Source organism: Gouania willdenowi, chromosome 13 (assembly GCF_900634775.1).
Source record: "Gouania willdenowi chromosome 13, fGouWil2.1, whole genome shotgun sequence".
In the NCBI taxonomy this organism is placed as follows: Eukaryota; Metazoa; Chordata; class Actinopteri; order Blenniiformes; family Gobiesocidae; genus Gouania; species Gouania willdenowi.
In genome coordinates this window covers 42,942,629-42,967,158 of record NC_041056.1, presented here as the reverse complement: position 1 = coordinate 42,967,158, position 24,530 = coordinate 42,942,629, and the positions used below count along the sequence as shown (strand labels likewise).

At 38.9% G+C, this 24,530-nt stretch overlaps 1 protein-coding gene across 2 annotated transcripts; it reads left to right on the top strand.

Annotated features, from left to right (window-relative positions):
• The first annotated feature begins 405 nt into the window (after positions 1-405).
• Positions 406-24,201, top strand: LOC114474399 (aldehyde dehydrogenase, dimeric NADP-preferring-like). Of its 2 annotated transcripts, XM_028464690.1 has the most exons (10): positions 406-525; positions 4,831-4,994; positions 5,074-5,305; positions 6,564-6,649; positions 6,760-6,968; positions 13,135-13,252; positions 13,319-13,460; positions 15,612-15,778; positions 15,847-15,946; positions 23,742-24,201. In XM_028464690.1, the coding sequence occupies exons 2-10, from the start codon at positions 4,839-4,841 to the stop codon at positions 24,053-24,055; spliced, it is 1,524 nt and encodes a 507-aa protein (XP_028320491.1). In that variant the 5' UTR covers positions 406-525; positions 4,831-4,838; the 3' UTR covers positions 24,056-24,201. The 2 variants fall into 2 exon arrangements, with proteins under 2 accessions (XP_028320491.1, XP_028320492.1); XM_028464691.1 differs by lacking the exon at positions 406-525 and having other exon boundaries at positions 4,883-4,994; positions 5,058-5,305.
• Positions 24,202-24,530: the final 329 nt, after the last annotated feature.

The following is a 24,530-nucleotide window of genomic DNA, read 5'->3' as shown; positions in this document are numbered from 1 at the left end:
TGTGTGTCAGTGTGTATGCGTGTGTGTGTGTGTGTGTGTCAGTGTGTATATGTGTGTGTCAGTGTGTGTGTGTGTGTGTGTGTGTGTGTGTGTCAGTGTGTGTGTGTGTGTGTGTGTGTGTGTGTCAGTGTGTGTGTGTGTGTGTGTGTCAGTGTGTGTGTGTCTGTGTGTGTGTCTGTGTGTGTGTGTCAGTGTGTGTGTGTGTGTGTGTCAGTGTGCGTGTGTGTGTCTGTGTGTGTGTGTGTGTCAGTGTGTGTGTGTGTGTGTGTGTGTGTGTGTCAGTGTGTGTGTCAGTGTGTGTGTGTGTGTGTGTGTGTGTGTGTGTCAGTGTGTATGCGTGTGTGTGTGTGTGTGTCAGTGTGTATATGTGTGTGTGTGTGTGTGTGTGTGTGTGTGTGTGTGTGTGTGTGTGTGTAAACTGATCTCTGAGCAGTCACAATGAGTGTGTGTGTGTGTATGTGTGTCAGTGTGTGGGAGCCTGAGCAGCGACTGACACACACCAGTGAGGACAGACTAGACTCTGTGGTAAGTCTCAGGCTTTTCTCTTCACTCTTTTCTAATTAATACATGTTAATAATATTTATTAAATAGATGTTTATAATATAAATTAAAAACATGTGTATGATATATATATTAAATACATGTTTTCATGGAAAAATGATGCTCAACTCTTTATAAAAGCACCAGCTTTAACAACATACAGTGTGTATTTATTACACAGAGATGCCAAAGGACTTAACATCCCGTAATGCACACATAGGCAACAGGCGGCCCGGGGACCACACTTGGCCCTCGGTCTAATTTTATGCGACCCCCAAAGTAAATGTACAAAATGACAAAAATACACAAAACAACAGCAAAAATACTTTAAAAAAACACAAAGAATTACAGCATTGCAGGAAAACACAGTAAAAGACATGAGAAACACAGAAAATACTACGAAAACACACAAAACTACTTAAGAAATGAACAAAACGACAGTAATACACAAAATGACTCAGAAAAACTTACAATTACAAAAAATTACAGAAATTGACAACAAAAGTACAATAAAAGACCAGAAAAATGCAAAAAATTACCCACGGTACAAACTAACAAACAAAACGACGACAGAAATATACAATAATTACTCCAAAAACGCAAAATGATAGCACAAATACTTACATTTACTCTAAAAAACATAGATTTTAATACACAAAAGGACAACAGAAATGCACAAAATGCTTCACAATGAGCAAGACAACAACAAACATACACGTAATGACAGAAAAACACAAAATTACTATAAAACTCTTTGTTCTTTCCTGTATTAATGCTCAGATCGCTCATTATTCTAAATGCTGACATGAATGTTGATCATGTGACTCTCTGATCAAACAAACACGTTTTTGTGGCCCTGCTGTGATAAAAGTTGCTGACCTCTGCTCTAATCATCTCTAATAAATCAAGGTAGTTCTGTGTGCGTGTGTGTGTGTGTGTGTATGTGTGTTTATGGAGCGAATTTCTCCCCAACGCGGTGTATGTTCGACCTCAAACTTTTTTGACTCCTGGCACATACAGTAGGTTGAGTTTGTGCACGCATTATTCTGGGTTCATTTGGTGTTGCAAAACATTTATTTACACAAAATACACAAAATGACAACAGAAATGCACAAAACTACACTAAAAAAGATTTTTAAAACATACATAAAATGTCTCCAGAATCACACTACAATGGCAACAAAAAACAATAATTATACAAAAAATGCACAAAAAGACAACAGAAAGATACAAAAACACACACAATGACTTCAATAAACATACATTACAGAAAAATACACCAAACAAAAAAATATGAAAATGAGTAAAAAAAACACATTTATCATATTCATGTCTCATAGAATTAAAGCAGATAAATCACACTCACTGTTTTACACCCACACATAAACCCTTTATAACACTACAGAGTACAGAGTATGTACACCTCTATGTACATACAACCTTCAAACACATAATTAACCATAATTGACAACTCTACTTAAGCTCTTCCCACTATATGAATACATACTTCTGATGGGCACTGTACTAGTGTAATGAAATAGTAATAATTCTCATAATTTTATTCTCATTATTGACAGTTTTTTTCAATTGATTTTCTAAATCTATGAGTTTGTAACTTTTCAATAGTCTGAACTAGCTGGATGACATTCAGTAGGTATATGCAGTGGACCGTGATGAGCATAAATGCAATTTGGACCTATAACCTAAATTTAACAGGAAGTCTGCAATTTTCATTTTTATCAGGCCAAATTTAGCACCTTTTCTTTTTTTTTTTTTGCCAAACCACGCCATCTTAAAAGTGAACTCTTCCTAGAGCGTTTATAATTTCTACATGATATTAAGGATTTATGTTCTTGACAAGTGGTTCCTAAAAACAGGAAGTTTTTCACCACATTTCCAGGCCTACAGGGGGTGCTAAAGTCTCATCATTTTTAAAACTAACTCAGCCAAAACTCATTCGATCAAAACCCAAAGTAATGTGCAGAACAGGAAACGTGTTCCGCACGCAATGACATGAAAATTCACGAGACAAGTCATACTGCCCCCTGGTGGTGATAGAAAAGCACTTTTTTCATTTTCGGGTTAGGGTTTTGCTGCAGACGTCTCGCAAAATGTGTTGCAAAACTCAAGCAGCTCAGATTCACACGAGAAAAGTAGTTTGTGTTTCTGTAGCGGTAGATATGAGAAGTTATACCTGGAGAGTTGTGGTTGTAAACGATCATTTACACAAGTAATTAAAAAACATGTGAATAAATGTTAGATTACAAGTTTGCAGCTGTAATTTTATGTGTAAATATCACTCTATACATTTTTTTTCATCATTTGTGACATTAAATTTATTTCACATGTGGATTTTTTATACACAAGCTCACACCACATTCTATAAACTCTCACATTTTGCAACATATCTACCATCATACTTTTCACCATATTTCATGATTAATTGGACCAGTTTAACCACTATCACAAATGATCATGTTTATTACAGTATTTGCCAGTTTAAACTAATTGTTCCTACTTTTTAAATGACCTTTTGACTATGTATGCTTTGGTTGTTGTTTTATTTTGGTTATATATTTTTTTCTGCGTAAATGTTGTTTGTACATCGTATCTAATCTGATTGTTGTATTCAGGAACTATTATGTACATATTTACAGTAGTCTGTGATGTAGAACACAGGAAGAATAGCTCCTGTTTTTTGCAGTATAGCTAAATAAAAACAAACAAAACAGAGAAAATGGGATTAAAAATGCTGTACGCTGGATAGTTTGCACAAAGGACCCATATCTTTTATTATCCAGAATCATTTTTATTGCCAAGTGCAGTTTTTAGACAATACAAGAAATTTTACTTGGGGGATGGTACGTAAAAACATTGGGTGACCAGGGCTGTGTTCAGGAAGCTGGTGGCATACTCCGCTTTGTCCTATTTCAGGGTCGCGGGGGTCTGCCGGTGCCTATCTTCAGCTCACACTAGGCGCTAGGCGAGGGAACACCCTGGACAGGGCGCCAGTCCATCGCAGGGCAACACAGACAACCACTCACATGGGGAGTTTATGCAAACTCCACACAGGAAGGACCCAAGTGTCAATAAAAAATGTTATTTGGAATTGTCACTTGATCTATTTAACTAGCCTACTGGAATTTTATTCAATGTTTTTATTTCTTTTTCATCATTCTGAACCCACATCCGTACCCAACTTTGGTTTTTGGGTGACGGTGGGGGGAGCATGTGGAGTAGAGGCTTTAACCTGGGCAGGTGAGTGCACATCAGCAGGATGTGCTTCAGAGCCTTCTTACTTTTCCTCTGAGCTGCTCGCCCCCGTGTAGAGCTGCAGCACTTTAGGCAGTAGGCCTGCAGTGGCCACAGCCTTGGCATGCTGTGGTGTGTGATGTCCGATCTGACCAATGGACCATACTGTGGCCGCCTTGATGTGATCCTTATCCTCCCGTGGAAGGCCAACACCCAACCCCCCTGGGTTGGGTGTTGGCCATCGGTAGGTTTGCGTCCACGGGGGCCCTCAGGATGGGGTGGTGTCAGTGTGCGTTTGTCCTCGGCTTTCTGGAGTGGGAGGGTGTGGGAGGGTGCTGCTCTTTGGCCTGGCATCTCTGGGGCATGGGGTTCCATCACGCAAGAGACACTACCCTCGATGTATGTTAAGGGTACCAAAATCTCAAATTTCTTAACATTTTTTTATTACTTTTTCTAAATTGGCTCTGTAGTGCATAGTGTATGAAAAGCACAAAATGCTGACACTCAAACTTATAGATACTGTAGGCTATCGGAAATGGAAAAATAAATAATTCATAATTATATTATAATTAAAACAAATAATCACCCTTGCCTACCCTGACGGCACGTCACTGAGAAGTAGTTAAATAAAGATCAAATAAAGGGGAGTGGTGGCCTAGTGGTTAAAGACGCTGGGCTTGTAATCGGAGGCTTGCTGGTTCAAGCCTCACCTGGGCCATCACTGTGGGATGCTGAGAAAGTCCCTTAACCCCGAACTGCTCCCCAGGCACCGCAAAAATGGCTGCCCACTGCTCCTCACGGATGGGTTAAATGCAGAGGAGGAATTCCATTAATGTACTAACATTACATGGCCAATTAAAGGCGAAAGCCCCAATTTAATCTTAATAAAAACTAGAATTGATTCCCTGATTAAGGGCTCTGACATTAATGAAGACGATTTTAAATTTTTACTGTTGATTTCCACATGTGGGCCTCTAGTTGCTCAGGCCTGATCCAGACCAGGCTGGACCCTGGTAACGGTGTGTGTGCACGGTGCAGGTGTCAGCATGGCAAGGCAGGTGGTCCAGCGGGCTAAGGAGGCGTTCTTGAGCGGTAGAACTCGACCTCTAGAGTTCAGACTGCAGCAGCTTCAGTCTCTACAGAGAATGATCACAGAGAAGGAGACGGAGATCTGCACCGCCCTCAAACAGGACCTCCACAGAGTGAGTGCAACACCATAGATGGATGTAGATGGATGCAGATGAATGTTCCTACTCCCTCAGCAGCTTGTGGTTCCCACAGAGTCAGTATGACACGCCCCTCCTGGAGCTGATCAGCATCGAGAACGAGCTGAAGCTGGCCATGGAGAAGCTGTCAGAGTGGGCGTCTCGTCGCCCTGTGGAGAAGAACCTCCTCAGCCTATCAGACGAGGTCTACATCCACCCTCAGCCTCTAGGAGTGGTTCTCATCATCGGGGCGTGGAACTACCCGTGGGCCGTCACCCTGCTGCCACTAGTCGGGGCCATTGCTGCAGGTAGGATGTAGGTAGGATGTACCAGCACACTGCACACCATTCATCTGTCCATTCATCCATCCATCTGGATGGTTATTTGTGATTACTCATTACATAAAAATAACGCCCCAAAAAAAAAGGAACAGTTATTCTCTTTTTTTTTCTTGCACTCCAAACAGCGCGGAACCATTCCCATTTGACGAGTTCCTGGTATACCTATAATACTAATGCACAGACGACAACACAAGAAACACAAAAATCAAAGGATAAGTGGGCATGAATTTTAGTTTAAATAAAAACAGCTAGCTGCTACATGTTTAGCATTGAGGTGCTAGCTGTCCGTGCCCAATCCTTTTACAGGCCTGATCGTTCCAGATCCTCTCAACGCATGTGCGTAAACCACGTCACTTCCTTCACTAGCAATCTTTACGACAGAGCTGCTGGGACATGATATTTGAATGTAAACCGACCATACAACGTTTGTTAAATATTTTAATAGTACACATTTAAATATGTGACTGTTTTGCGATGTTTTTAATTATTAATTTTTTTTTAAAAAGACAAAAAGGAAAGACCGCAAGATGATACATACAAAAATGGATAAAAACACAATATATAACATTGACAATCAAAAACCAAAAAGAAAATAAAATACAAACCAAAATAAACAAGAATTCACTCAAAACATATATTTCTAATTCTCTTTAAATAGCAGGCTGTACGGACGTGTTTCACACATGCTTTGAAAGGATCCAAAACTATCAGGCCCGTAAAAGAAGGATCGGGCACCGACATTAGCTGCTACATGTTTAGCATTGAGATGCTATCTGCTACATGATTAGCATTGAGGTGCCTGCTGCTACATGTTTAGCATTGAGGTGCTAGCTGCTACATGTTTAGCATCGAGGTGCTAGCTGAGGCTAGCAGAGCTCCACTCATCCACAAACTATTTCTCTAACAATTAACACACAATTGGGCTTTAGTTTTCCATCCAGTGTTTTTATCTAAACTAAAATTAACGCCAACATAGCTGAGAAGCCCAGCAGTCTCCCATCTTGTATTGTAGTCTGTGCATCAACCGCGCTTTCTGGAGTCGAAAAAAAAAGCCATTAATAGCGTTCTTTTTTTCCTGTAATTAATCATTACAATTAAGTGTTAAAGTGACATTATGACATCTAGAGGGAGAGCACATGATTTGACAAAAATGCTAATAGATTTCTAATCTGTGTGTGATCACCTCTCACTAACATCACTCTGTGTCTGTCGTGTTTCTGTTCAGGAAACGCTGCTGTGGTGAAGCCGTCAGAGCTCAGCGAGCACTCGTCCCTCCTGCTCCGAGCTCTGCTGCCTCGTTATCTGGACATGGTGTGAACATTAGCAGCTATTGTTGATAGCATCACAGACCTCACTTTGTGTGTCGTACACGAGCTAACGTCACCCTAAATCACCCGTCTTTTCTCCCGTCCACCCATCAGGAGCTGTACCCAGTGGTGATGGGAGGAGCCTCAGAGACCCAGGAGCTTCTCAGGCTCCGGTTCGACCACATCTTCTACACGGGCAGCTGTGCGGTGGGTCGATTGGTGATGGAGGCGGCCGCCCGTTACCTCACCCCAGTGACCCTGGAGCTGGGAGGAAAGAGCCCCTGCTACATAGACAAGAACTGCAACATCATGGTCGCCTGCCGGTATTATTTCATCAACATTACCACAAGTTACTTTTCTAGCTCTACTTTCTCTAATAAACTCTTCATAAGAATCAGTCTTTAAGATTCCACTTAAAACATATAGCAATAAAAAACACAAACATGAGACACGCTGTTTAAAGTGTAAGTACACCTTAAAAAACACTTTATTCTACTAAGAACAACCAACAAATGTTGGTATGAAGTCAAGTTGTTGGTTGGTTTTAGTCCAGTGTTTTTCATTGGAAAACACTGGACTAACAAATAAACAAAAAAAAAATAAAACAATTTATATATATATAAATAAATATATATATATATATATATATATACCAAATCAACACATCACACAATAAATATCAAACAACTGTATTCTATACTTAAACTTTCCCAAATATAAATCAAGTTTAAATAAAATGCCCTCATAGGGCGGGCGTAGGGGTCCCTTGTGACCATCAACGTGGATAAACACGTAACCAGCAGACTGCAGGCCACTGGGCATGTGAGAGTGAGGAACAACGTGGCGGGAAGTGGGCACTGGTGTAAAAAGCCTGGCGTTGTCCAAGAGGGTCAAACGCTGAGGCGCTGCTGACCAACGGACCGTGGAGCTTGGGATAAAGTCCCCTGGCACCCACAGTGGCTGGCCATAAACCAACTCAGCCGATGAAGATTGGAGGTCTTCCTTAGGCTCCTCTCTCCACCTCCCTAGTTTATCTGATGTTCAGAGAAAGCCCTCAATGCCCCGTTATCTAAGAAAGAGGTGCTTAAAGCTATTAAAGGGCTACAGTCCAGCAAAGAACCAGGCCCAGACAAGCTCAGTAGTGAGTTCTACAAAGAATTCAGTGACATACTGATCGATCCTCTTCTGGACATGCTCAACAACTCCTTTAAGAAATGCATTCTACCACAGTCTCTGCGGGAGGCGAATATTTCTTTAATTCTTAAAAAAGGTAAAAATCCTGAAGTCAGTGCATCTTACAAACCTATTTCTTTGTTAAACGTAGATCTTAAAATTATCTCTAAAATATTAGCAACACGATTGGAAGGGTTTCTTCCTTCTATTATTAAAGAGGACCAAACAGGTTTAATTCGTTAATCATATAACATGCGCAGATTAGTTAAAGGGGACATATCATTCTAAATCCACTTTTTTAGCCCTTAAATGCATTTTGTTGTATATATAGAGTGTTTAGAAGTACAGAAAAGTTTAAATTAGTCTCTTCAGATGCTCCATTGATATCTTTATTTTCTGTTTTGCTCATATTTTTCAATCTGTTTTGATTTTTCTATTCTCTATTACGTTTTTTGAACTATTACATCACAGTATTTGCAGCAGAACTGCCAAATTAGTTCATCAACTCCAGGTCCAACACTTCGAGCAATCCGCCATTTTTATTTCTGGCTTTTATTTTGTAGTCCAAGCTCCAGGATGCAGAAGTTGCGAGAGGATAAGTCAAAATGTTGGGTTGTTGGATGTAGTAACCCACACGCTTCATTACACCGTCTCCCAGCATCAGAACCTTTTCAAAGTGTCTGGTTGAGTTTTATTTTTTATAGAAATGTACCACATCTGTGGATAAGGTCATTTTTGTGTGTGTGAAGCACTTCAATGATGACTGCTTCATCAACCTCCACCAGTACAAAGAAGGATTTACAGAAAGACTTTGTCTGATTGAGGGTTCAATTCCTTCTATCTTTGGAGACGATGAACAGAGCACTTCGGTAAGCTGTAAATAACGCTAAAAAGTGTGATGATAATACGTCCCTGTCATTGTTTTGTTAGCATTAGCAGTTGCACCGTCTTCATATGTTAGCGCTGTGTGCTCGTTTTAGATCCTTGATGATATGGCCTACGTGATTTAATTTAAGTCTAAAGTTTTCATTAGTCATTTCACTTTGACGTTTTTGTCTTTGAAAAGACTGTATTAAAATGCATTTTGTGACGTTAGCTTGGCGCTAGCGTTAGCTCGGTGCTTGTGTTAGCTCACTTGTTAGGGTTCTGCAGGTTCATCATCTTCATTTTCATCTCGCTCCACTCGGTCTGACTCTGGCTGGAACATGTAAGGCTGGATGGACAAGTCTAACGTTGTTGACATTGTGTAAATAACGTGTGAATAAACATTTTCTGCGCCGCTACATAACCGTATCTCTTCTATCAAACTACAAAAATGGCCGAACAGGGTGGAGTTGAACCTGGAGAGGGGGCGGGGTATGAAGTGTCTCATTTGCATTTAAAGAGACAGCACCAAAACGAGTTGCTCTTAGAACTCTATGATTTATATGTAAAAAGGAAGGATTTAAAACCATGATATGTCTCCTTTAACACAATTACATTTTTTCAACGGTCATCCTTAAGTGGTGTGGTGGTTTCTTTCGATGCGGAGAAGGCATTTAACCATGTAGAATTACCATTACCTGCTCGGCACATTTTCTGGTTACAAGATGCATTTTGGAAAGTCAGAAGTTATGCCTTTAAGCAGTCTTAAACAAAAACCCCAGACTCAATCATCGTTACCTTTTAAATGGTCTCCAGATGGTTTTGTGTATCTAGAAAAACATATAACGTCTATTTTTGAACGAATGTACAAAGCTCATTTTGCCCCCATTTGAGCAAATTAGATTGGACTTGGAGAGGTGGAACACTCTCTCTGTTTCCTGGCTGGGCTGAGTGGGCCTTCTAAAAATGAACATTCTTCCAAAACTACTCTACCCAACCCATATGATTACAGTTATATTTCCACATAAGGCTGTACAACAATTAAAAAGCTGGTTTAGCTCCTTTATATGGTCCAAAAAGAAACCTTGCTTCAAAATGCCACTTAATGCCTGCCATCTGCTAAAGGTTTAAACCTTCCAGACGTCTCTGCTCATCTCTGTGTTATAGCAGACTGGATACATAACAAAACTTCCTCCCTCTGGTTTGATATTGAAAGCTCAATGTCTAAATACCCCTTGAGAAACCTTTTACTTATAAAAAAAAGTCCACACAATTACATGCTGCCTGCATGAAACCCAGTTCCGTTCTCTACGGTCAAGGCGTGGCAGGCTGTCTTTACTCCTATATGTGACAACCAGTGTTGTGCTAGTTATCGAAAAAAGTAACTAGTTACCGTTACTAGTTACTTCATTCACAAAGTAACTCAGTGACTGTTTTGATTACTTACACCAAAAAATAATGCGTTACTGGAAAAAGTAACTTCTCAGTTACTTATAATTAAAGAATGTATAATTTATATTGGGTCATTTGTGTCTGTACAGCTTCATATCAGTGCTGTAATAATATAACAATGCACTGTTGATCAACTGTGCCCCTGTATTAACATTGTTTTGGATAAAAGCCTCTGATAACTAGAACCAAACAGAACTAAACTCTGCTCAGTATTAATCTTTACAAACACCAATCTGACTGAAACACTAAGTATTCTTTATTCTTTATTTACCTGCGATCAGCAGAAATTGAAAATGTTACAAGGAATTGTGAAATAAACAAAACACAAAACAACCTGAATATTATTAAAAATCAAAGATCAAAAATTAAAGTGGCCTCAGCATCATAAAACGATTGTGTTTAGCCTTAGAATGTCCCCTTACAGCTTAAGTACAAAAACTAGCAATAATGTTCAACATAAACACTGCTTTACAAAAACTCTTTCTTTACTGATGTAGTTATATTGTACATTATATATGTCCTGAGCCTGACAGCTGTTTGACTTTGAATGTCCATCATGATGTACATATCAGCCAAGCAGTGACGTGCCGTGACCACTAGGGTTGGGTAGGCACGTTGCAAATCCAGACAATTTCATATGTTTCTGCTGGCAAGCGTTAATTCAATTCAATTCAACTTTATTTGTATAAAGCAATTTACAACAAAGTCATCTCGATGCACTTATCAAAATATAAAATACTATGTTTTTGGGGTTCTTAGAACAAATGGAGATGGGTGAAAAATATCACAATATAGAACCTTTAACTGTTCCTGGTTTTTTAGAGCAACCACTAGCAGCACAAGTTGTCATTTTGACTGAAATATCTACTAAATGACCTAAAAATCAGGCTGAATGTTTCACTCCAATAGAAAAGAATGGGATGTTTACATGATTTCAAGATGGAGGAACACAGGCTCTAAAACTGTAAAGTAGTCCCTAGTGTTGTGGTAGTCGAGACCGGTCTTGGTCTCGAGACCAAAAAGGTCTCGGTCTTGTCTCGGACTCGGGATTTTCTCTCAAGACCGTTAGAGACCAGACCTTTTTTATAATGTGATAATAACACGGAGAAGAACGGGATAAAACAATATTTTATTCATTCTTTAATCCACCCTGTACAATGACCACAACCTTCCTTAATGTGTGTGTGTGTGTGTGTGTGTGTGTGTGTGTGTGTGTGTGTGTGTGTGCGTGTGTGTGTGTGTGTGTGTGTGTGTGTGTGTGTGTGCGTATGCGTGTGCGTGTGTGTGTGTGTGCGTGCGTGCGTGTGTGTGTGTGTGTGTCTGTCTGGCTACAGTGTCAGTTTGGACCGCGGAGTGCAAGGGAAATATGAACTAATCACCAGTAAAACTCCAGAAAACAATCACCAGTAATAAATATTATCTCCCTGGTAAAGACAGTAGCTCTAATAACTGGTAAAATTATAAACTGGTGATATTACAGTCTGTGAATGCAGTACAGGAGACGCATTTACTCTGCCTCTGGGTCCTAGTGCCTGCCAACCGGTGAAGCCTGTTCTGTTTACTGAGGTCTGTGTGTGTTTAATAAGTCTGTGTGTGTTTAATAAGTCTGTGTGTGTTTAATAAGTCTGTGCGTGTTTAATAAGTCTGTGTGTGTTTAATAAGTCTGTGTGTGTTTAATAAGTCTGTGTGTGTTTAATAAGTCTGTGTGTGTTTAATAAGTCTGTGTGTGTTTAATAAGTCTGTGTGTGTTTAATAAGTCAGTGTGTGTTTAATAAGTCTGTGTGTGTTTAATAAGTCTGTGTGTGTTTAATAAGTCAGTGTGTGTTTAATAAGTCTGTGTGTGTTTAATAAGTCTGTGTGTGTCTGTGTTAAAGTCTACATGTTTATGTCTCTGTCCATCCACTCTTTTCATTATATTCATGTATTTTAAGGCTTTATTACATAATATCAGCTGTAGTCCAGGCCGCCGCCATCTTGGATTATGTCGTCACCAGCGCGTCAACAACGCAAATTGCACATGCGCAGAATGAGTCAAATAACTGTAAAGAGGTTTTATATTAGTGTATTTTATTTTTAAAGTGGTGTTTTTTTGTGTCTTCAGACTCCAATTACATTTATGTCTATAATATGTTCCCTACAATATAAACAGGTTCATAATATAATATAATTAGTTTGAGTTTGTTTTATTTAGTTTCACATCTACCTGTAGATCTATGTTTTTTACACTGCTGACAACTTGTTTGTAGTTTTATTTCAGAAAGTTTCACTTTTACAGTTACAGTTGGAAACCTTTGTTAATTGAATATTCTAGTTATATTACAGTAACCAAATTAAACTATATCAACTAAGTGAATTAATAAAAATAACCCGTTAAAGGCTTTTTCAAATAAAAAAATTATCTTGTGAAATCTGTGACCTGTTAAACCTGAACAACTCAAAGAATCAGAATCAATAATCATTATTTATTGGCAGAAATGCTTTTAAACACTTGCTGTACATTCAGCTGACATAAAAATATTGTTTTCAAATATGTAGAATAATTGTGAATTTATCAGTAGCAGTAGTAGTTTTAATATTTTAGTTAAGTTTTTCAATTTTGTTTCAATTTTGTCAAATGTATTTAAAAGAAACTAAAATTAAAGAGAGATGTTATTTAACTGTTGAACCTTGTCATAATTTTATTTATTTATATATTTTTTTAAATTGAAAAAAAAAAATGTTAATGGTCTTGGTCTCGGTGCATTCTGGTCTCGGATTGTGTGGTCTGAACATGACACTAGTAGTCCCATTTTTAAAAGGTAATTAAATAAATATGGTGCATAACAATGTGTTTTGTTAAACATAGATCTACTAATAAGGAGATTTAAAGGTCACAGGCCACATTTGTAAAAACAGTGGATAATTCCTTTAAGAAACACTTATATACATCTGTATTGATCTGTGAGGTCTCCCCATGTCTCTATCTGATCAATAATGATCAATACTTTGCTGTGTGTGCAGTCGCATCACGTGGGGAAAGTTTGTGAACTGTGGTCAGACGTGCATCGCTCCAGATTACATCCTGTGTGAGCGTTCCATCCAGGGCCGCGTGGTGGACTGCATTCGTCAGACCCTCCTGGTAACACACTGTGTGTGTGTGTGTGTGTGTGTAGTTCTATCACCACTACCTCTACCTCCATCACAGGAGTTCTACGGGATCGACCCCAAATCGTCCCCTGACTACGGCCGGATCATCAATCGTCATCACTTTAACAGAGTCGTGGGTCTGATGGAGGGCTACGCCCCTGTCCTGGGGGGCCAGAGTGACCCGTCTCAGTGCTACATCGGTACAGCACCTCATACACTGAATATTTAGATCTCTCACACATGGGGTCAGTCACTGTTTCATAGCCGACATATTTTGAACCTTTAGCTCATTTTTCTTTCATTTGAGACAAATTCATGTAAAACTGCATGTTCTATCATTGTTAAAATGTGTACACATAAAAAACTATTTTATTTTTGTGAAGGTCAAATGTAAAGTTAATGTTGAATCTAAACATAAATGTTAAATATAAATGTGACTGTTATTAATGATAATAATGATAATAAACTTTATTTATATAGCACTTTTCAAAACCCATGTTACAAAGTGCTTTCCAAAAGCAGTTTAAGAAACATCTAAATAAACATAAAGTTTAAATGTAAATGTCAAATCTAAATGTGAATGTTAAAACGAAATATAAATATTAATAATAAAAATAACAATAACAATAATAATACATTTTATTTATATAACACTTCTCAAAACACATGTTACAAAGTACTTTCCAAAGGCAGCTATACATTAGAAAATAAAAGGTATAGAGACTTGGTCAGAGATTAAAGTGTTTAAAAAACATCTAAATGTTAAACGTAAATATAAATCTAATTGTTAAATCTAAAAGTTAATTCGGCCGTCAAGTGTAAAGCTAAATGTTTCAAAATTATGCAAATTTAAAAATGTTGTTTAATATTTACATTTAGATTTAACATTTACATTTACATTTATTGTTTACATTTAGATTTAACTACATTTACTATTACATTTACATTTAACATTTGGATGTAACATTTAGATGTAACATTTACATTTAGATTTAACATTTGCATTTAGATTTATCTTTAATGTTTACACATTTTAACAATGACATATAGAGCATGCTGTTCTTTATGAATTTGTCTCAAATATATTTTTTATTTATTATAGGGACAGTGCAGATTAAAATACATTCCTGTAAATATGCCAGAATTAGACTAAGGGCTATTTTTCATCCGTATTCCTTGGACAGTTGTTGATGTGTTATCTAGGGAATGAAATTACAATTATACAAATAACGCAAAGCGATAAAATACAAAACAGTAAAATATTTAAAAAAGAACAGCACTCTCAATAACACAAAGCAATCATGAAATACAGTACTACAAAACTGTTACAAACAGGCCAGCAGGGGGCAGTGTGGTGATCATGTTAGTGCTGACAGCTTTGATTTTCAATAAGCCATTTTTTAAAACTGTATTTTAAATGAATTATATGTATTGATATTTCTAATTGTTATGAGAATGAGAAATCATTTGATGGGCAGCTCGGACAGAGAAGGTGGTTTGACCAAAGAGGCTTTTTCTCAGAGGAATGATGATGATGATGATGATGATGATGATGATGATGGTGATGATGGTGATGATGATGATGATGATGATGATGATGATGATGATGGTGATGATGGTGGTGATGGTGATGATGGTGATGATGATGGTGATGATGATGATGATGATGATGATGATGATGGTGATGGTGGTGATGGTGGTGATGGTGGTGATGGTGGTGATGGTGATGGTGATGATGATGGTGATGATGATGATGATGGTGATGGTGGTGATGGTGGTGATGGTGGTGATGGTGATGGTGATGATGATGGTGATGATGATGATGGTGATGATGATGGTGATGATGATGATGATGGTGATGGTGATGATGATGATGATGGTGATGATGATGGTGATGATGGTGATGATGATGGTGATGATGATGATGTAATCACCTCTTCTGTTCTGTTGTTCTAGTGTGAATGAACTGTATGAGTGAGGGTTATTACAAACCATGTATGATGTTTTCCCAACTGAGTAAATGATGCTTTTGTAATAATGGACAGTGATGATATGATCATAGTTTTTATGGTGCGTTTGTACAGAGACTGGATGGGTTTGAGAGTTGTGACATGTGAGCAGGCAGTTGAACAGTGTCTTAGATGTTAAAGACCATTGAATGCATGCACATGTACATGTTTACTGCTTGTATTGACATTTGGGACCTGATGTGTCTGAGGTTGCTACGAAACTTGATACGATTACTGATCATTTTAACAAAATGTTCAAAATATGTCAGCTATGAAACAGTGAGTGAGTTTTTATATTATTTTTACTTTCGGCCCATACTAACTGAATGTGTGTGTTGAAAGCCCCCACAGTGCTGAGGGACGTGCCCCCCCATTCCAGGCTGATGCAGGAGGAGATCTTTGGGCCTGTGTTGCCCATAGTAACCGTGAGTGACATGGACGACGCCATCAGTTTCATCAACGAGAGGGAGAAACCTTTGGCTTTGTACATCTTCAGCTCAGATAAAAAGGTGCTGAGTCAGCACTCAGACGACTTTGACTCTGAGCTTGAATATTATTGATGCTCTGCTGCTTCCAGGCCATCAACAAGATGATGGAGGAGACCACGAGTGGAGGAGTGACAGTCAATGACGTCATGATGCACTACACCCTCAGCTCACTGCCGTTTGGGGGAGTAGGTAAGAATAAACGTGTGAAGATAATATGAAATCTGTCCTGTCACATATTTTAAAACAACAGTAATGAAGTTTTTTGAGAGCAAAGGAAAAAAATAGTTTTGGCATCAAAGAAGAATCAGTTTGTTTGTGCAAATGTGTTTTTTATGTTGATACTAAACACTGCATCAACAAAGTATTTTACATCATTATGTCCTTCTTAAGGTAAAATTGAACATGTTAAAGCTGCAGTATGTAAGTTTTCTTTAGCATTATTTGGTCATAAATCCATCTTAACCTTTGATCATATTGTCATCAAAAGTGTTCTGAGAGGAAATTGGACCTCTGCTCCTTCTCTTCTCCGTGTTTGAGCTTTAGAAATTAAGGAGCGGGGGGCGCTCTCCTGCCATCTGCTCAGGGACTGTCTGTGGTTTGGTGTGGTGTCGCCCTGCCTCGAGCGGAGTTGGTCTGGTAGCCTGGGGCCTGCTGTCCTCTGGGCAGTGCAGGTGTCGGGGGGGGGGCTCATGTCAGTACCTGGGTGATTGTGAGTATCCTCTGTGGGGTGGGGGGTGGGGGGTACTATGCTGGCGGTATGGGGTGGCGACGCCCAGTTGGAGGTGCTTGGGTGTGACTGTTGTCAGTCTGTGGCTGGCACGGTGGCCCTGCTTGTCGGTTGGTGGCGTCCTCTCTCATCGGGGGCGCCGACGCCACCTCACTGTGGACGGTGTTGTATCGTGGGGCCATGCTGGGCCTGTGTTGGTCCTGGTGCGAGCGCTGGTGTCTCTGTTGAGGGGTTGCTCCTCATTGTGGCAGGGCGGGCCGCTCTGGTGGTCGTCCCCTGGACCACTGGGGGATATGGCTGGCGCCCCGCTGTGCTTGGGGGTGGGGGGTGCTACCTTGCGCCGTAGGGACGGTATGTTCAGGGTTTTCTGCTAAGGTTGGTCTCCGGCTGTGCTGCTTGGTGCATCCCTGGGTCCCGCAGTGCCGCGTGCCCGTCTGCAACATCTACCCTCTCCAGTGACCCGCTGTATGGACGACCACTGCCTCTACGCTCCAGAGCTAATGCACCATATACACATACTGTATATACCCATCCCCTTTCTTTTAATAGCACCTCATACAGTCACTAAACACACACATTCATACAGGGGTTAATAGTCTGGGAGCCACAAGGGTGAACCTGTTTTTATCAGATAAAGTTGTTTTTTCTCTCTTCTTTCAGGTAGTTTTTGACATGTTTATCATAATTTTAGTTATTAACCCCTTCATGTCCGACACACCCAAATCATCAGAACATGGAAATTTACTATGATTCCATGGTATTAATTCACATTAAACACATCAAATTTGTGAAACATAATATTTATTTATACAGTGTTTAATGCTGGATGACATATGAATCCGAGTAGTAAAGAAATAATCCTTTTCCAGCCATTGTTACAAAGCATAATTCTTACAGCAAAACTTTAATTGCCAGTAGTAAAAAGGAAAGTAATGCCAATTGTTGAAGACAGTAATATGAACTATTTGTCAAAGCCCAGAAAACTGTATATTATATTATTATTATATTCTAGTCACTACGCCTACAATGTCTCATTCAAAGACCTTGGAAGTGAGCAGGTGAACATGGAAAACACACTAAACTAGCAGATTGTAATCAGAGGAATGGCATTAAAGCTGCAGCATGTAGAATTGTGAGACAACCACGCTCCCCCTCCTGCACTGTTTCTAAACCTAAAATTAGTTTTTTGATCATATTTTTTTTAACTGTATTACAAATACAGAGTAGTAAGAATTAGTGAACAAAGTGACAATATGTGCGCTCAGTTGTTTTTTATACTGCATTTTAAATTGAAATATATTTATATTAGAGAAAGTAAATTAGAATACAGTTGTTTGAGATTGTGTGTGGGGTTTTAATTTGAAAAAGAATAATAAATATTTAAGCTCTTTGAGCTTTCTGCCTTTTTATTTACTAGTACAGTGCCCGTCAGAAGTATGCATTATTATTAGTTAATTATGTCCAAATGAGTATGTGTTTGAAGGTTGGATGTACATAGAGGTATAAATACTCTGTGCTCTGTAGTGTTATAAAGGCTTTATTTGTGGGTGTGAAGTAAAACAGTGTGTGTGATTTATCTGGTTTAATGAGACATGAATATGATAAATGTGTTTGTTGTTGTTTTTTTTACTCACTTTTATATTTTTTTGTTTGGTGTATTTTTCTGTAATGTATGTTTTTTGGAGTCATTATGTGTATTTTTTTTATCTTTCAGTTGTCTTTTTGTGCAACTGTTTTTGGTCGCCATTATCGAATGATTCTGGAGTCATTTTGTGTACTTTTTGTATAAATATTGTTTAGTTTTTTGTTTTATTTTAGTCATTTGTTTTTATTTGAGTCATTTTCATATTTTGTTGTATTTTTCTGTAATGTATATATTTTTTGGAGTCATGTGTATTTTTTTTATCTTTCAGTTGTCTTTTTGTGCATTTTTTGTGTTTTATTTTGAAATGTTTGAGACGCTGATAACCAAACTCCATAGACATTGTAGCGCCAATCAGAAAAGTAACAAAACTGCGCAAAACAAAACGTAAAGCTCCAAATTACATGAGTGAGTAAGTAAATGAAAGTATTATCTACTATTCGGCTGTATTTTTTTAAAAAACAAAAATCATTTTTTACCTTCAAACCGAGTGGTCAGAGCTTAGCTTCCATGTACGACACCACAGAGAATCTACAGTTTTGAACAGGTTGGAAACGTGTCTAAAAGACTCACCAGTGGCTGATGGTTTCAAATGATCTATTCAGATAGCTCTATGTTTAGGTCTAAACTATCTTCTTCTCTATCGCTCGTGTGTTTACAGCTGCTTGGCTGTGTGCGCAGCGATTGGCTCTGGCCGCACACCTGACTCTTGCTCGGATGAGGAGTTGTGCAGTGAAATAGATATAGAGGGTGCGCTAGCGCCCCCTCACACCCTGAGGTCAAAAGTTGAATAGGTTTCATTTCGGGGCCATCCAGAAGTGAAATAAAATTAAAATAAACATTTTGAAATGACCAAATTACTCCAAAATAACAGATACACACACTCGGGGTATTTGGAACCCGTTGACCGAGTTTCAGGTCCAACTCTTGCCGCGTCGGGGAGATATTTGCTCCACACACACACACACACACACACACACACACACACACACACACACACACACACACACACACACACACACACACACAGACATCCCTTGCTTTTTAGTTAGATTTTAAAATACTAAATGTATCATTTTAATCAGTCATTTATTTCATTTTATTATTATTAGATGCTTAAGACGACCCCATTTTATTTCCAGGCGACCCCACATTGGTTCACGACCCCAAGGTTGAAAAACTTCAAGAGACAGTAATTTAGCCCAACTTTGGATCGTTCCTTCATCCCTTTGCTGATAAGCTGGAATGGTACGCTTGGTATGTGTTTATTTCTTAGGTTCTCTAGTTTCACATGCTAAATGTATCCCCAACATCTCATTATAACTACACCCGCTACACCCGCTAAAAGGCGGTTTATATTAACCCACCAACAGGCAGTAGGCTACCAACAGAGGTGGGTTGTACTCATAGTGTTCATGTGTTGTATATATATTTGAACTCGCTCCATATTAGATGTTAGCTTTGCTACTATGAGGAAGATTTTCTACTTACCATCACGTTTTCTCACATTTGAAGTGGAATTGTTAAAAGTGGAGATTTCCACCATTTTGGGCTGACAAAGTAGTGCATTACACGACGTTTGAAAGGCAAACAGGGTGTAACTGCACAATATCTGGAAGAAACGCCAGTATTTCTATAACTACAGTGAGGTGAAGGGAGGCTGTGGAAGGGGCGGGGCTACAGCTTCGTCCTGCTGCTGCTGTGATTGGTTAATAATGGCCGTTTCTCAATCTGTGGACTTGTGTGTTCGTGGACTCGTGAAACATCATCACGTGAGGCCCAAGCCCTGTTCCAATTCAAAGTCAGCTTGCCACGCCCATTTTACTGAGCATGCATCAGAGGAGACTTGTGCGTACTCCGCCAGCTATATTTCCCAGCATGCACTTCGAACAAGCGCATGATTTCAAAAATGACGACGGATGGTAAGTAACAAAAAATACATTACAGCATATTGAAAATAATAATAATAATAATAATTATTATTATTATTATTATTATTATTATTATTTATTTATTTATTTATTTATTTATTTATTTATTTATTTATTTTTTATTATAGAAGTTTAATTTCATACCTGAAGTGGTGCAGATTCTGTTTTGTCCTAAAGAAAATATTTTCAGGACAGAAATTTGTTTTTCTTTAAAAATGTAATCCCTAAAACATGTAATTATTGAGAATTAAAAAACCTTATTGAAAACGGAGAATTACTTTTATATTATTATCATTATTATTATCAATATTATTAATTATATTATTATTGTTGTTTGTGGGCCTAAAGTATTTCCAAAATCTATCCTGAATTATTGAATTATTCGTTTTCTTTAGCTTATTTTCATTTTTTAACAATTAATATGAATTCAATACCTAAAAAAAATCTAATAAGTAAGAATTCAAATACCTTATTTTGATATTAAATATTTTATTACTGTTGTTATAAACATTTCCATAAAATCTGTTTAGAATTTTTTTAATTTATCACCAAATGTTAATGATTTACAAAATAGTTAATGTTTACAACAATTACATCTACTCAATGACACATATTATTTTCTTTGATGTTTACAGTGGAGCGCACATACTACACACTGTTGCTCACAACAATGTCAGGAAGTTTGTTGTTTTGAAGTCCGTGCTGGTGCACTCCACAAGTCCGTTCTCCAAGTCTGCTCCCACGAGTCCGTACCCAGGAGTTCACAAGTATGGAGTATGCATACTTAGAATTGAGAAACGGCCAGTGTCTCTGACAAAGAGCTGCAGAGCTGCAGAGCTGAGCTCGTCTGAATTTATTTAGACACAAATTGATGTAACGACATGCATGTAGCCCAAAGTAACGGAGTAAAAGTAAAAGTACATATGTTTTCTCACATATTTACTTGAGTAAGAGTGAAAGTATTCTGCAGAATTATACTCCTAAAAGTATAATTTATCAAAAAAACAAAAAATACTCAAGTACATGTAACAGAGTAAATGTAACACGTTTCTACCCACCTCTGCTGATTGGCTGAAATCATATGAAATCTGGAGTTGTTTATTGTGTCCTTTTCCATCCAAAGTCTTCTGGGTTTAGTAATGGTGCATCAGAACCAGGATTATGTCATAGAACTGTCTGAAAATGGGTCTTCACATTTTCAATCAAAGCTTCCCTTGTTGGTGAAAAATCCATGTATCATTCGTTCATTTGTTTTTCATTATGTAACAAAAACATGAAAAATGAAAAAATTTGCCAAAGTACGTGACCCGGAAGTGAAGCGTTACACGTTCCTCGATATCTTTAGCTCTGCAACACTTAGGAGTCTCTAAATCCTCCTAAATGTTCGTGGGAGGTTCTGTGTTCATCACCAGCTAAAGCGAAAAGGACACGTTTCTGATGCACAGTTGGAAGCAGCGATTTTGTCATGCCGAACTGCCGTTAGCATAGCCGTTAGCGTCGGAGGACAGTACACTTCCAGGTCACGTACTTTAGCCAATCGGTGATGGAGAAAATGAATAAAGGTGTTCGTTTTTTGTTTTTTGTTTTCTGTACCAAAGCAAAAGAGCTTGAATTTGAAAAACAAGGTGTTTTCTGTTTTTTCATTTTAGTTTTGGGAACAAATATCAAATAATGAGTGTTTTTTTAGTTTTTTATGTTTTTGTTACCTAATGAAAAACGAATGAACAAATGACACATGGATTGTGGAAGAGCATGTGTGGGGAATATTAATGACCCTTTTTATTCTTCTTCCCTCAGACAAGCAGCTTTCATAGGCAAACACCTCCTTCACATCAACATCTCTGTTATTGGCTAATAATGCAATGACCCTTGAGTAGATGGAATTCAGCTCAGAAACCTTGGATTCACCATCTTCACAGATTTGCTGGAATCTTCTCGAGCTTCTTAGAGATGGTTCTGTAAAATCCTTCAGGCCATGGTCAAAGTCTTTTAACATTACCTCTCCAATCACAATGACATTTTCATCATTTACAGATTCTGGCGCTAGCTTTGAAAAGATGCTAGCACATACTAATTGTAAGTGCCTGCCTGATCCTATTTATTTTTTTGAGCTTTTAATCTTGTTACAATGTTAATTCCTTATCAAAAACACCCCCAAAGTATGATTGGGCTTCCTTCCTGCAGTTCAAATGCTAATGATGTCACTAGCATTCTGAACCGCCCCCTTCAGGAAGTGCCTGCTGCCGGTGCCGCCCCTCCACAGTGAACACTGCAGTGTAGACACCCAGGGAGCAGACATCATATCGCCTTTGACTTGTTCTGACATGTTTGTGACCCAATGCGATGCAACGGTTGAGGTGATAAACAAATGATTATCACCTTAAATGCACTATTCTTGTATTTAATAAAGATGAAGAGGAGAAGAAAGTGAATTAGCAGCTTAAAACTCTGGTGATTGTTTGAAGTCACTTTTCAGAGGCTAAAACTCTGCAAAACAGGTGAGTTTGGGGAAAAAAAACCTCAAATACTATGTTTTTGGGGTTCTTAGAACAAATGGAGATGGGTGAAAAATGCATGATTTGGGACCTTTAAACTTGATCAAACTTTGAGCATAAACCATTCTAGTGATGCTTTAGTACTTTTACTGACATTAGGTGCCCTTAAAACAGTGGATAGTCATGGTTTGATGTTTTTCCTTAGCAAAGTCACTTTGAAGAAAAGCATAGTAAACATGTGCTTAAAACAATAGTGACTGTACAGTGTCATCTGGAGGGTTTTTCAGTAACAAGTGACAGCAGGGATGTCCACAAGCGCTGGCGTTGCCGCAGTGATTTCTTGCCCACTATATTTTTTTTTTGGGACATCACTGGTGACAGCCATCATTCTTTCATGACCAACGCCCACCCCGCATGAAAATTTGAGGGGGAAGGGTTAATTTGCAATATTGTACTCCTAAATGATTCTGACAATCTCTTCAACATCAATTATTGCAGAATATAAGCATAGTTTACTCAGCATACTCAGTTGAAAAACCAAAGGAATCTGAAGTATCTCAGAATTTGGCTGTATCCAATGGAAAGTGGTTAATATCATGAGTTGCCCAACAGATATCTATGGTCACCCCCTGATTCATGATGAGCATGCCCTAGACTACCAAAAACTTTATCCGACAAAACCTTGTTCATTGAAATTTAGGGGTTTGGCTCCCGGACTTTAAGGAGGAGCCTCTCCATTGGGCTTTGCTGGGTCTCTCTGTGATTTATCAGCCTTGCGTGGTGTGGGAATGCCTCTCCTCTTCTGGTGTGCCTGGGTGCTGGCCTCGTGTCCTGGTGGTCTGTGCTGGCCCAGGGCACCCCGTCGCACTGGTGTGGAGGCTCGCCCTCGGGAGGCTGGTCTTGGTAATGGTCTTCTGGGGCGGGCGCGGGTCGTGCCCTTGCAGGCCAACTCTGCAAACAGATCTCTGATTGTTGAAAAGTCACGTCACGCTCCTTGTTTTCAACAGCTCTGAGAAGAGAAGGAGCAGAGGTTCAGAGTTCTCTCAGAACACTTTCAATTACAATAAGATCAAAAGGTTTGAATGGTGATGCCAAAAAAAAAGCAAAAACATACATACTGCAGCGTTAAGTCAACGTTAAAGTTTGGTAAGAGCGTCAACCCAAAGCTGATGCTGTTCTCCTCCTCCAGGTCAGAGTGGAATGGGTCGCTACCATGGCAAACACACCTTTGAGCAGCTGAGCCACCACCGGGCGTGCCTGGTGCGTTCACTGGCCATGGAGAACGTCAACCTATCCAGGTACCCTCCTCAGGACCGGCGGCGGGCCCGTAGGGTAAAGATGGCCCTGAAGTCTCCTCTGATCGACATGTCTAAGAGGACGTTAGTGTGGGCCGTGGTGGCCACCATTATCGGATGTGCTCTGTTTATCACACTCATGGTCATCCTACTGGTCGCTGCTGGTCTCAACTGTACCTGCTGGTACTGGAGAGGCTTCTACAACTAACACACACACACACACACACACCCCTTTACATTCTAACATTGGGTGTTTTCTATGGTTTATCTTCACATACATAATTCTGAATGGAGTTTTTCTGCTTTGCTTGAAATAGAAAATAAAAACCAATTCATACAAATTTCTCTACATTCTATGATGTTTGGTGTCAAAATTATTTTAATTCAGGGGTTTAGACCACAGCTCTTTAAAGCACTTTTAACATTAATATGTTACGATTCAATTCATCAAGACAACTTTTTTTTTAGGAAATTTACTTTGATCTCCTCACAAGTTGCGACTGTCAACTGCCAGTCTTCCTCAAAGGCATCTGCTGATCACTTTGATATTTACCTCTGCCAAGCGCGAAGTGCAGAAGTGGCACAATGTGCTGCTGCGTGCGAAGCGCAAAGCGGAAGGTTATGTTTTTTAAGTGTTTATGTGTCTGTCCGTCTGATTCAAGATTACTTGAAAAGTTATGAAT

Excerpts from the sequence above, each read along its gene's own strand:
- LOC114474399 (XM_028464690.1), top strand. The coding sequence starts at position 4,839 with ATGGCAAGGCAGGTGGTCCAGCGGGCTAAGGAGGCGTTCTTGAGCGGT. Across the intron at positions 6,650-6,759 it reads TGCCTCGTTATCTGGACATG|GAGCTGTACCCAGTGGTGAT; the intron begins GTGTGAACATTA and ends TCCACCCATCAG. Across the intron at positions 15,947-23,741 it reads ACTGCCGTTTGGGGGAGTAG|GTCAGAGTGGAATGGGTCGC; the intron begins GTAAGAATAAAC and ends CTCCTCCTCCAG.